We start from the raw sequence: 13166 nt of genomic DNA, 5'->3' as shown, positions 1-13166 counted from the left end.
TTAGTCCTGGGTGTTCTTTGGAAGGAATGATGCTAAACCTGAAACTCCAATACTTTGGCCACCTCATGCGAAGAGTTGACTCATTGGAAAAGACTCTGATGCTGGGAGGGATTGGGGGCAGGAGGAAAAGGGGACAACAGAGGAGGAGATGGCTGGATGGCATCACCGACTCGATGGACGTGATTTTGAGTGAACTCCAGGAGATGGTGATGGACAGGGAGGCCTGGCGTGCTGTGATTCGTGGCTTCGCAAAGAGTCGGACATGATTGAGTGACTGAACTGAACTGATGGCTTCCCTGATAGCTCAGCTGGTAAAGAATCTGTCTGAAATGCAGGAGACCCTGGTTTGATTCCTGGGTTGGGAAGATCTGCTGGAGAAGGGATAGGCTACCCACTCCAGTATTCTTGGGCTTCCCTTGTGGCTCAGCTGGTAAAGAATCTGCCTGCAATGCAGGAGACCTGGCTTCGATCCCTGGGTTGGGAAGATCTCCTGGAGAAGGGAAAGTCTACCCATTCCAGTATTCAGTCCTGGAGAATTCCAAGAACTGTATAGTTCATGGGGTGGCAAAGAGTCAGACATGACTGAGCAACTTTCACTTCACTTCACAGATAGGTGCCACACACTGTGGGTTCTGCCTTCCAGAGTCCTGGCAACAATTTCCTGTCCCACTGCTCCCTCCTTGTGTAGAAACACATGGCCAGCTGCAGCAGAGACAGAAGTGCTCAGCCTGTACCAGGTATGCCCTGGGATGTGGGCGGAGCTAGTGTTGTCTGTGCTTCAGGCACTCTGACTCCTGCTAGGGCTGGTCCCTCAGGCTGAGCTTGAAGGGGTTGTACCCTTGAGAAGGGAGCTGAGGAGTGTGTGAGTGTGTGAGGGTGTGTGTGTGTGTGTGTGTGTGTGTGTGTGTGTGTGTGTGTGTGTCCTGAGCTGTGGAAGTCGGCAGGCTGAAGTCTAAATAAACAGAAATTGGACCACAAATTCCAGAGGTGTCAAAAATGAGGAGGTCATTGACACTTTCTTTTTTTCCTAAACTAGAGGTTTCACACATTTATTACTGAACCTACTAGTACAGAGGCAGAGAAACAAAAAGAAAAATAATATCCCTCCCCCCTGCCCACAAAATATCCAACTCTTCAGACAGTGGTGATGTTTTCATCTTGATGTGGTAAGAAGTATATGAAAGTGCATACAGACCCAGCTTGGGTCTTCTCCACTGTCTCCTCTTACAGTTGTACCTGATTTTAAGACCAGTTTGCCTATTAGAATCCACTGGGGGATTGGACAGTTCTGCTTTTGTTTCTTGGCCAGGAATTACTTGATCCTGAAAGTCTTGTGAGAAGAACAGAATCAACCACACATCCCATGATGGCAGGGAAAAGGAGGGAGCCAGTGACGCTTTCAAAAGGAAGTTTCAGAAAGGTGATATGGCCAATTACAAAACATAAAAATAATAGCCACTGTTGGCTGGGCACAAATGCATATGAAGCAAGTCTTCTTGGGGTTGAAATCCCAGCTCTACTCCTTAACAGCTGTGGTCTTGGGACATGGCCTCTTTTGACCTCACTTTCTATTAAATAGGGATAATATTAGAACTACTTTACAGGACTGTGAGGATTAAGCAAAGTATATGACGTGTAGGTCATATCTGAATGGTCTAGTGGTTTTCCCTACTTTCTTCAATTTAAGTCTGAATCAAATCCCTTATGATTATATGGTGGAAGTGACAAATAGATTCAAGGGATTAGATCTGATAGAGTGCCTGAAGAACTATGGACGGAGGTTCATGACATTGTACAGAAGGCAGTGATCAAGACCATCCCCAAGAAAAAGAAATGCAAAAAGGCAAAATGGTTGTCTGAGGAGGCCTTACAAATAGCTGTGAAAAGAAGAGAAGCAAAAGGCAAAGGATAAAAGGAAAGATATACCCATCTGAATGTAGAGTTCCAAAGAATAGCAAGGAGAGATAAGAAGCTTTCCTCTGTGATCAATGCAAAGAAACAGAGGAAAACAACAGAATGGGAAAGTCTAGAGATCTCTTCAAGAAAATTAGAGATAACAAGGGAACATTTCATGCAAAGATGAGCACAATAAAGGACAGAAAAGGTATGGACCTAACAGAAGCAGAAGATATTAAGAAGAGGTGGCAACAATACACAGAAGAACTGTACAAAAACGATCTTCATGACCCAGAAAATCACCATGGTGCGATCACAACCTAGAGCCAGACATCCTGGAATGTGAAGTCTAGTGGGCCTTAGGAAGCACCACTATGAACAAAGCTGATGGAGGTGATGGAATTCCAGTTGAGCTATTTCAAATCCTGAAAGATGATGCTGTGAAAGTGCTGAACTCAATATGCCAGCGAATTTGGAAAAGTCAGCAGTGGCCAGAGACTGGAAAAGCTTAGTTTTCATTCCAATTCCAAAGAAAGGCAATGCCAAAGAATGCTCAAACTACCGCACAATTGCACTCATCTCATACATTAGCAATGTAATGCTCAAAATTCTCCAAGCCAGGCTTCAATAGTACATGAACCATGAACTTCCAGATATTCAAGCTGGATTTAGGAACCAGAGATCAAATTACCACCATCTGTTGGATCATCGAAAAAGCAAGAATGTTCCAGAAAAATATTTACTTCTGTTTTATTGACTATGCCAAAGCATTTGATTGTATGGGCCACAAAAAGTTCTGGAAAATTCTTAAAGAGATGGGAATACCAGACCACCTGATCTGCCTCTTGAGAAATCTGTATGCAGGTTAGGAAGCAACAGTTAGAACTGGACATGAAACAACAGACTGGTTCCAAATAGAGAAAGAAGTATGTCAAGGCTGTATATTGTCACCCTGCTTATTCAACTTCTATGCAGAGTACATCATGAGAAACGCTGGGCCAGATGAAGCACAAGCCGGAATCAAGACTGCCGGGAGAAATATCAATAACCTCAGATATGCAGATGATACCACCCTTATGGCAGAAAATGAAGAAGAACTAAAGATTCTCTCGATGAAAGTGAAAGAGGAGAGTGAACAAGTTGGCTTAAAGCTCAATATTCAGAAAACTAAGATCATAGCATCTGGTGCCATCACTTCTTGGCAAATAGATGGGGAAACAGTGGAAACAGTGAGAGACTTTATTTTGGGGGGGCTCCAAAATCACTGCAGATAGTGACTGCAGCCATGAAATTAAAAGATGCTTGCTCCTTGGAAGAAAAGTTATGACCAACCTAGACAGCATATTAAAAAGCAGAGACATTATTTTACCAACAAAGGTCTGTCTAGTCAAAGCTATGGTTTTTCCAGTAGTCATGTATGGATGTGAGAGCTGGACTATAAAGAAAGCTGAGCACTGCGAAGAATTGATGCTTTTGAACTGTGGTGTTGGAGAAGACTCTTGAGAGTCCCTTGGACTGCAAGGAGATCCAACTAGTCCATCCTAAAGGAAATCAGTCCTGAATATTCATTGGAAGAACTGATGCTAAAGCTGAAACTCCAATACTTTGGCCACCTGAAGCGTAGAACTGACTCATTGGAAAGATGGGGAAAAGATTGAAGGCAGGAGAGAAGGGGATGACAGAGGATGCAATGGCTGGATGGCATCACCAACTCAATGGACATGAGTTTGAGTAAACTCCGGGAGTTGGCGATGGGAGGCCTGGTGTGCTACAGTCCATGGGATTGCAAAGAGTCATACATGACTGACTGACTGCACTGACTGAACTGATGACGTGTAGGGAACAGAGCCTAGCATGAATAAGAGCTATATATGTTAGTTATCATTATAATTATCTGCCAGGTTCTACATATACATTATATAATGTCATCCTTACAGTAACCCTCTGAGACAGGTATTCTCAGCCCCAATTTGACAGCTGACTACCAAGGATCAGAGAGGTTAAATACCTTCCCCAGGGTTACAGAGCTATTAAGTGGCACTCCTGGATAGCACACACTGTTCTCCCATGGCTGCCTCTTCTTGATGGTAAGCCCAGCTACACTTGGGGAAGGGCTGAGAATGGCAGGACATGGACAGATGTGTGAGCTATGCCACCATCTCTCCACCCCTAGCCCATGCACACAGCTCACTGCCGACTATCACTTGTCTGTTTCAACTGCAGATTCTTTTTGATGTACATTGTGAAACTCAAGCATGTTATCTTTTTTTGAATAAATGGTATAGATGGTATATTCAGACTAACCTTATCCAAAAGTCATCTAACATCAAAAAAATCTACAAACAATAAATGCTGGAGACAGCATGGACAAAAGGGAATCCTCTTACACTGTTGGTGGGAATGCAAATTAGTATAATCACTATGGAGAACAGTATGGAGGTTCCGGCACGCTTGGGGCTGGTACACCGGGATGACCCAGAGAGATATTGTGGGGAGTGGGGTGGGAGGGGGGTTCATGTTTGGGAACGCATGTACACCCGTGGTGGATTCATGTCAATGTATCGCAAAACCAATACAGAATTGTAAAGTAAAATAAAAAATTTTAAAAAAAAGAAAAGAAACTAAAAATAGAGCTATCATATGATCCAGCAATCCCACACCTAGACATATATCTGAAGAAAGCCATAATTTGAAAGGATGCATGTACCTGGATGTTCACTCTGGCACTATTTACAATAGCCAGGACATGGAAACAACCTAAATATCCATCAGCAGGGGAATGGATAAGAGAGATGTAGTGTGTGTGTAGGGGCGGGGAGGGGGGGGTTTAAACACACACATATACATACTCAGCCACAAAAAGGAATGAAATAATGCCATTTGCAGCAACATGTATGACCTAGAGATTGTCATATAGAGTGAAGTAAGTCAGAAAGAGAAAGACAAATATTGCATAGTATCGCTTATATGTGGATCTAGAAAAATAGCACAGATGAACTTATTCGCAAAGTAGAAATAGAGTCACAGATGTAGAAAACAAATTTATGGTTACCAAGAGAGAAGGTAAGGGGTGGGATGAATTCGGAGACTGAAATTGATATATATACACTACCTTACATAAAATGGACAATTGATGAGAACATACTGTATAGCATGGGACCTCTACTCAGTGCTCTGTGGTGACCTAAATGGGAAGGGAATCTAAGAAAGAGTATATATACTCTTTCATATATATATATATATAAAACTGAATCACTGGCATGAGTAAGAGCTATAAATGATATATATATATATATATATATAACCGAATCACTTTGCTGTACAGCAGAAACTAACACAACATTACAAAGAAACTATACTCCAAAAAAATTAATTAAAAAAATTAAAATAAAAGTCACTTAACATAATGTGCCACAAGCACTAATATGAAATCTATGACATATGCTACAGACTTTGTCTCTTACAAGTTCTAAATGCATTTGTTGGGAAATAAACAGAATATGCTGACAAGAGTCTGGGGCACCTACTTTACTATGCCATTTGCTTATTCTGGATTAGGCTGAACTCCTCATTGCCACAGTTCCCAGGACAACAGTATATTTCAGGTATGTGCAGATATTACACTGTGTTTCAAATTTCAAGCCACACTAAGGTTTATACCATGAGAAAAGCAGATTTTATCAGCTGAGTTTACAGGTGGAGTATAAGTGAGATTGAATTGGGCCCTTGGTGTTTTTAGATGATCTATTAGGTAATCAAAATTGATGCTCTTCAGGGAGATATAACCTTGAAACTCACAGCTTTATTTTTCTCATGAAGGGGAAAAAAAAATCTCAGTTTTTCAAAATGAGAAAGAAGTTGGGTTGCATTTATAAATATATTGATCAATATGTTTAGAGAGGACAGGAGAATTGGGAGTTTTTTAAATTCGATTTTTTTTAACTTCTCCATCAGTTTTTATTAATTCACTAATTCCCTATAGCTCAAGAGATGCTAATTAATTCAAGAAACCATAATGCTAATCATTGGCTAAATAAATCTAAAATGGAAACAGTCTGTCACCAGAGATACCACTGCTCATTTTAATTAAAATTACCAATTCGTGAAGTAATATAAATAAAGGTTATTGTATCCTTCTACTCAGGCGGTATTAACCCTGTGCACAGCCACCTGAGAATCCATCAGGACTTAAAAAGCCAAGAATATTTGGGGAACCTTATCAGTCCCTGAGTTAAGATATTTAGCATTCCAAGAGTGCTGTTCACTGATACTATAAAGCCATGTGGAATTAAGCTGCCTTGAAATGCAAAATGGAGAATGGCGAAGGGCTGAGAATTGTTGCCTTGAAGGGAGTACAATCAATGTCAAGAAATTAACCATTCCAAAATGATTACCTTTACAAACATTCAGGCCTAGAGAAAAGCAGATGTTCCAGGTCTGAGTTTCAATTTTTAAGGAATAAATTTATGTCAACGCCCATTTGTTTTAGTAGTTTTGTAGCTCAGAGTGATCTCACCTTGTTAACATTCAGTGCAACTGCTTATAGCCATTTGAATGTCATTTGCAGGGATAGGAAAGGTTGCTTCAACATTTCATAACCACATGGCAGGCATGACCACGATGCTCACTCTGGGAAATAGACACACCTGCACGCTTAGCTACTCAAGCCAGCCAGCCCTGGAAAGAGGTGTGTGCGTGGCAATCATGTGGTTCAAGTCATCAATGAGTCTGAAGCTGAATAGTCATAGTACTTTTGGTGGATTTGCCCTTGACTAAGAGAAACCCATCTTTATTGTCTCACTAATCAGCTCAAAAGCCATTGATGATGAAGTCCTAAATCTAATTTCTAATAAAACCCCAAAAGTTTCAGAGGCAAAATGAAAAAGCACAGCTCACAGATACCTTTTGACCAAAGGTTGGTAAGGAATTTTTGTGGATTAGTCCAAAGACCTGACATTGGTTTGAACTAAAAACAGAAGCGACATCCTTTAGAACCAAAGAGAACCTGGTAAAGAAAATTATTGTCATCTTATCAAAAGGCTACTTCTGAATGGAGCTTCCAGACAAAATAGAAATCTGTCTGGGACTTCAACCAGATAACCTTGTTATGCAAATAGCTTTAGCCAAAGGGTAAAGGGCTGATAATAAAATCGCTACAAAGCCAACCACACATTACAAAGGTGACAAAAAACATCAGGCAGGGTCCTAGCATCTGGATAAAAAGCAGTGCAGAATTTATGTGAGCATCATGTTTAATTTATCATAACTAAGCTGTCAGGAGTCATGCTTTGACAAATGCTTAGCTAACACACATAAATGAGTCAATTATCACTAACAACCAAAAGTTCAAAACCAAACAGGCTGATGTTTCCTCTTTTTTAACTTTTTTAACCCTCAAAATAGGTTTACTAATAGGATTTCAGAATTTAAAATCTCTTCTACTGTTTCCAAATTAAGAAGAATGCTGGAAACACATCTAAAAACACTAAGCTACTTCCTGGCACTTATAGCCTGCCTCTGCTCCCACCCCTGCACTTACTGACTTGCTCTCTCTCTCTCACACACACACACATACACACACACAGAGTCCCCTGTCTACATAGCTGTGATCACTGGGCTGCAGCCTGACCAATTCCTTCAGATCCCTGCAGCAACAATGAGAAGCCATGAGGTCCTTTGGTAAATGGTGACCATCATGGACCAAGAAAGACTTAAATTATTGAATGACGCTGATATGGTTCAGCAATTACATGAGAACCAGGTATTAAAGATTTTAAAACTGTTAAATTTTTCTAGTCCTATTTACTCTTTAGAAAGAACTAGTTTAGTTTACTTTAAATCAAGGCACCATGGCTCCATCCACAATGGGAATTGAAGAAATTATTTAGATAATTCAGGCTAAAAAAATTTTACCGGATAACCCTCTTCCCACCTCAGTTTCAGCAATAATGAAAAGTTTATGATCTGAAGGTCTTAATCTTCATAGTTTTCCCTTTTCCTTGCCAAGATGAGTAAGGTAAGGCTCTCTCTTTAAATAGATGTTTCTAACCCAGTATCTTTGTTTACATTTAATTAGAGATTTGAATAAATAGAATGAAATAGAAAATTAAAATCGCATTTGGTAGGCTGGTTCCTAATAACCAAAGGGTAATATTTTAGAATAGTAAATAGTTTTCTACCTAAAGATATAAAATACAATAATTAGTTCCTAATCTTGACAGTAATATTTCTAAAAATTTTATAAAAGGAAAATCCATGGTTAAAAAATCTCAGATGTTATGGGGAAAATAGAATTGAGGGACTGAAGTCAGGAAAGAATCTATGAACACCTATAACATAATATTTTCACTAATAAAACCAGTAAGGACAAGTCATTAAATAAAGAGAATACTGATGACATTTTTCCATATCTTAAATTAGTAATAAAGCACTATCACTTAATTTCTCTTTACCTTCACTGGTTCATTAGAACCTTTCAGACTCTCTCTCCTCTGCTATTTCAATAAGATGCTTTTGCTCTGTAGCTGATGTATGCATACTAAAGGCATTGTTTTCTGTGTTGAGTCCTCCATTCTAGTACCAACATTTTTCTGAGTCTAAAGCAACTCAGAATGAGCACATATAGAATTCTCAGAGTTGGGGAAAACTTAACCAGATTTAAATGGGAATATAATGGGATCTGCCATAAAGAAAAATCAATAGTAGAGGGGGATTTCTATACTATATTTAATCCTGTAAGCCACAACCCTATCATCAATTACGTACCTTTATTCCCACATCTATCCATGCAATACTGTGCTTACTTTAAGAACACAAACATACTCTTGAAGCCAAAACTTCGGTGAGTAAGTCAAGTCACATTTTAGAGGCATTTAGTGTTTGGTATAGGAAAGTGTATTTGTGAGTATGTGATGTGGTTTTCTAGGTCAACAGCTTCAAGGTCAGTCAAGGGCATCTGTGTGAAGCAATGGAATGAAAAGGAAAACTCTGGAGTCAGCTTTTGCCAGCAAAATCACGAGAACCCTAACTCCTGGATTTCTTTCTCTGGGGTCATCTGAAATGTGTTTCCAGACACCAGGATGTCTGTAGCTCTCCAGTACCTTCCACCTCTTTGTTTGGCTTCCAAATACCAGGAAGTGGCTCTTCCTCTGCTCCTCTGAGAGCATCATCCCTCCTGCTGTATCTGTTGTTCCTCTCAACACTGCCCACTATCACCACCCTTGACTTGTGGCTGCTTTTGCATTCTGCAGTCACTGCAAAAACATCAGAGTGGGGACCAGAGGGACAAGAAAATGTCCTCCATCACTGGCCCTGAATTTCATGGTCACATTCCCACACAGCCATCCTTAGAGTTGTGGAATTCTTGGAGCTCTTTACCCCTCCTCCCTTCTGAGGATGATAGCAAGAAGCTAGCAGGGATTGACTGGACAAACAATTTCAGGGACCTTGAATTATGCTGTATTTGAAATGAAAATGAAATACAGGATCACAGCTCTTTATACAAAACCCTTGGGGCCAAATTTGTTTTAGAATTCAGAATTTTATCAAACTGTAGAAAAGTAAATCAGTGCATTTACTGTATGCTATATAACATCCCCAGCAGGATCTGGGGCAGCAAACTGTAATCAAACACATTAATATATCTACAGCATTCACATGAATATTCACACTGAGTAGGACCAATAATGGCTACAAATAGCCTCACTTCAGTTTTGGTCATGTGTTGCCACCAAATTAGTTCACATAAGGTCAGGGCTTGCAGCTAAATGACTCAAAGACAAAATAAACCTTCCATTTTTCAGAGCTCTTTGGGTTTTGGAACTGTGAACAAGGGATTGTACTGTGCTTAAGTAAGGCGATCAAGAGACCCAGCTTGCTTCCTTGCACTGTCTTTGTGGAAGCTAAGTCTGCACATAGGCATAAGTTAGAGAAATCTGTGTTGACCCTTTCCTTCTTCCTGTTTATCAGCTATTTTGGCCATGTCTTTTCTCCTTCCATGACCCTTGAACCCCTTGTTTGATACACTAGATGCTGAGGGCACCACTATAGCTTATAATCGCCTTGTCTAGATTCCTGCCCCCCAGAGTTCACAGGCCCCTTTACATAGACGCCTCCAACACTGAGCACCTTCCTCAGGTTCGGGACTAGTGTGGTTCCTCTGTCGGGGGACAGCACTCAGTCCCCACCCTATTGGTGCTACTGGTGGTTCTGCTCCTGTCTGAGTCCCATGCAATACTGCCTAACTCCTGGTAACACAGTTCCCACCAGGTACATTACCCATCAATTGGGGTTTCATCTTGTTCTCCACACTCTGAGCCCTGGCTGGGGCTTCTTACCTTGGTGCCTCAGGCCTAAGATCTCACTTTGCCTCTCAATCATCTTGGAAGCTGGAGCCCTGCTCCTAGACCACAAATCCTAAAGCAAAGCCTAAATTCCAAGCTGCAAAATCTCTACTGCAGGCTGCCACCTTCTGTCTCCTCCCTGGCTCAAGTGTGGGTGTCAGATGTTTATATGGAGTCCCCTCTCTTATTAAATAATAAGTAGTAGTCAGAAAATGTGACACATATGATCAGGAGATCTGATTATAACCAAGAGTCAAATGGAATTCCGTATTTTTGAAATCCACAGAAGCACCGTCTATCATTTACCAAAACAAATTCTGTGTCGTGATGCACTAGAAGGCATAACAACATCTAGTGCCAAATCAATTCTACAGCTTGGATTTCTCCAATCACTGTCCAAGACCTTGCTGGATGAACAATTTTTCGTGGAAGAAATACTCACTGTGAAATGAAGTGGTTGAATTCTTCACACCATTTTTCCGGATGAAGTAAAGTAGGTGGAGGATTTCTGAAAAACAAAAACATTTTTCTTACCAAAAAATTGTTTTGTTAAAAACAAAATATCAACTTATCTTTACTGATATTGTTCTAAATAGCTCTGATAAAATCTAGGCTTATTTATTTCTGGGTAGGAGTCATTTATCAGTGGTAAATTATAAAGTGCCAATCCCTATTCATTTAGTGGCTCATTTCCATTGACTGAAGGCCTACTATGTATGTCTACAGCTTTCTGCGGGACCTCTGAGGGTTACACAGATCAGGAACATTCCTCAGGGAGTGGATACTACTGAAGGGTGAGGCAAGCACATAGCCACTATAACTGAGAGCTGAGTATTATTGGTGCTATAAGAAAGCTATAAGCCAAGTGCTATGAGCTTGAGAGAAGACTTTTAATTTTACAGGATTTTCAGATTATTATGATCCATTTGAATTAATTACATGATGCATTTAAAGTATACTTACAAATTCACTGGTCACATTTAAAAAATTTTTCCTATATGTCAACCTTGACAATAGGCACCAGAGAAAGCAAAACAGCTAAGACAAGGTTCCAGACCCTGAGAAATTCCTGAGTAGTGAAGAGGACAGACATCTAATGCAACTGGAGTTAGGTGTACACCTAAGTACTGGAGGTCCCAAGAGAACTAGAGATCTGTGGAAAGTCTCTGGGAACCAGACCACTTCCTGGTGAGAAGGTAGGAAAAGGAAAATGTCAAAACCCTGCATCTGGCTGAATATTTACCCAAAGAGAATCAATTTTAAAACAGAAGTGACATTACTTTTAATTGATAAGAATTTTTTTCTAGTAATAAATGCTGGAGAGGGTGTGGAGAAAAGGGAACCCTCTTACACTGTTGATGGGAAGGCAAACTGGTACAGCCACTATGGAGAACAGTGTGGAGATTCCTTAAAAAACCGGAAATAGAACTGCTATTCGACCCAGCAATCCCACTGCTGGGCATACACACCAAGGAAACCAGAATGGAAAGAGACACGTGTACCCCAGTGTTCATTGCAGCACTGTTTATAATAGCCAGGACATGGAAGCAACCTAGATGTCCATCAGCAGACGAATGGATAAGAAAGCTGTGGTCCACATACACAATGGAGTATTACTCAGCCATTAATAAGAATACATTTGAATCAGTTCTAATGAGGTGGATGAAACTGGAGCCTATTATACAGAGTGAAGTAAGCCAGAAAGAAAAACACCAATATAGTATACTAATGCATATATGTGGAATTTAAAAAGATGGTAACGATAACCCTGTATGCGAGACAGCAAAAGAGACACAGATGTATAGAACAGTCTTTTGGACTCTGTGGGAGACGGTGAGGGTGGGATGATTTGGGAGAATGGCATTGAAACATGTATAATATCATATGTGAAACGAATCGCCAGTCTAGGTTTGATGCATGAGACAGGGTGCTCAGGGCTGGTGCACTGGGATGACCCAGAGCGATGGTATGGGGAGGGAGGTGGGAGGGGGGTACAGGATGGAGAATACGTGTAAACCCATGGTGGATTCATGTTGATGTATGGCAAAACCAATACAATATTATAAAGTAATTAGCCTCCAGTTAAAATAAATAAATTTATATATTTTTAAAAAAGGATGTTTTTTCTATTGGTAAATGGAAATAGGGGCTTATGGGCAAGTCAAGTTCAGAAAATGAAGAAAGTTACAGTTCTGAACACCTGAACTATAACTATAAACCTTCAGTTCAGTTCAGTTCAGTTGCTCAGTTATGTCCGACTCTTTGCGACCCTATGAATCACAGCACGCCAGGCCTCCCTGTCCATCACCAACTCCCGGAGTTCACTCAGATTCACGTCCATCGAGTCAGTGATGCCATCCAGCCATCTCATCCTCTGTTGTCCCCTTCTCCTCCTGCCCCCAATCCCTCCCAGCATCAGAGTCTTTTCCAATGAGTCAACTCTTTGCATGAGGTGGCCAAAGTACTGGAGTTTCAGCTTTAGCATCATTCCTTCCAAAGAACACCCAGGACTGATTTCCTTTAGAATGGACTGGTTGGATCTCCTTGCAGTCCAAGGGACTCTCAAGAGTCTTCTCCAACACCACAGTTCAAAAGCATCAATTCTTCGGTGCTCAGCTTTCTTCACAGTCCAATTCTCACATCCATACATGACCACTGGAAAAACCATAGCCTTGACTAAATGGACCTTTGTTGGCAAAGTAATGTCTCTGCTTTTCAATATACTATCTAGGTTACTTACAACTTTCCTCCCAAGGAGTAAGTGTCTTTTAATTTCATGGCTGCAATCACCATCTGCAGTGATATTAGAGCCCCCAAAAATAAAGTCTGGCACTGTTTCCACTGTTTCCCCATCTATTTGCCATGAAGTGATGGGACCAGATGCCATGATCTTAGTTTTCTGAATGTTGAGCTTTAAGCCAACTTTTT

The 13166-nt window shown here is 40.6% G+C and overlaps 1 protein-coding gene across 1 annotated transcript in view; it reads right to left on the bottom strand.

The window, feature by feature from the left end:
* MYO3B (myosin IIIB) overlaps positions 1–13166 on the bottom strand; it is a 422856-nt gene that overhangs the window by 284284 nt on the left and 125406 nt on the right. Inside the window, 1 exon segment of the mRNA XM_040227940.1 lies at positions 10681–10746. Within this exon segment, the coding sequence (XP_040083874.1) occupies positions 10681–10746 (66 nt within the window).

The sequence above is a fragment of the Oryx dammah genome, unplaced genomic scaffold (genome assembly GCF_014754425.2).
Source record: "Oryx dammah isolate SB20612 unplaced genomic scaffold, SCBI_Odam_1.1 HiC_scaffold_27, whole genome shotgun sequence".
Lineage (NCBI taxonomy): Eukaryota > Metazoa > Chordata > Mammalia > Artiodactyla > Bovidae > Oryx > Oryx dammah.
Note: the sequence above shows the minus strand (reverse complement) of the source record. Positions and strands in the feature narration are given on the sequence as shown.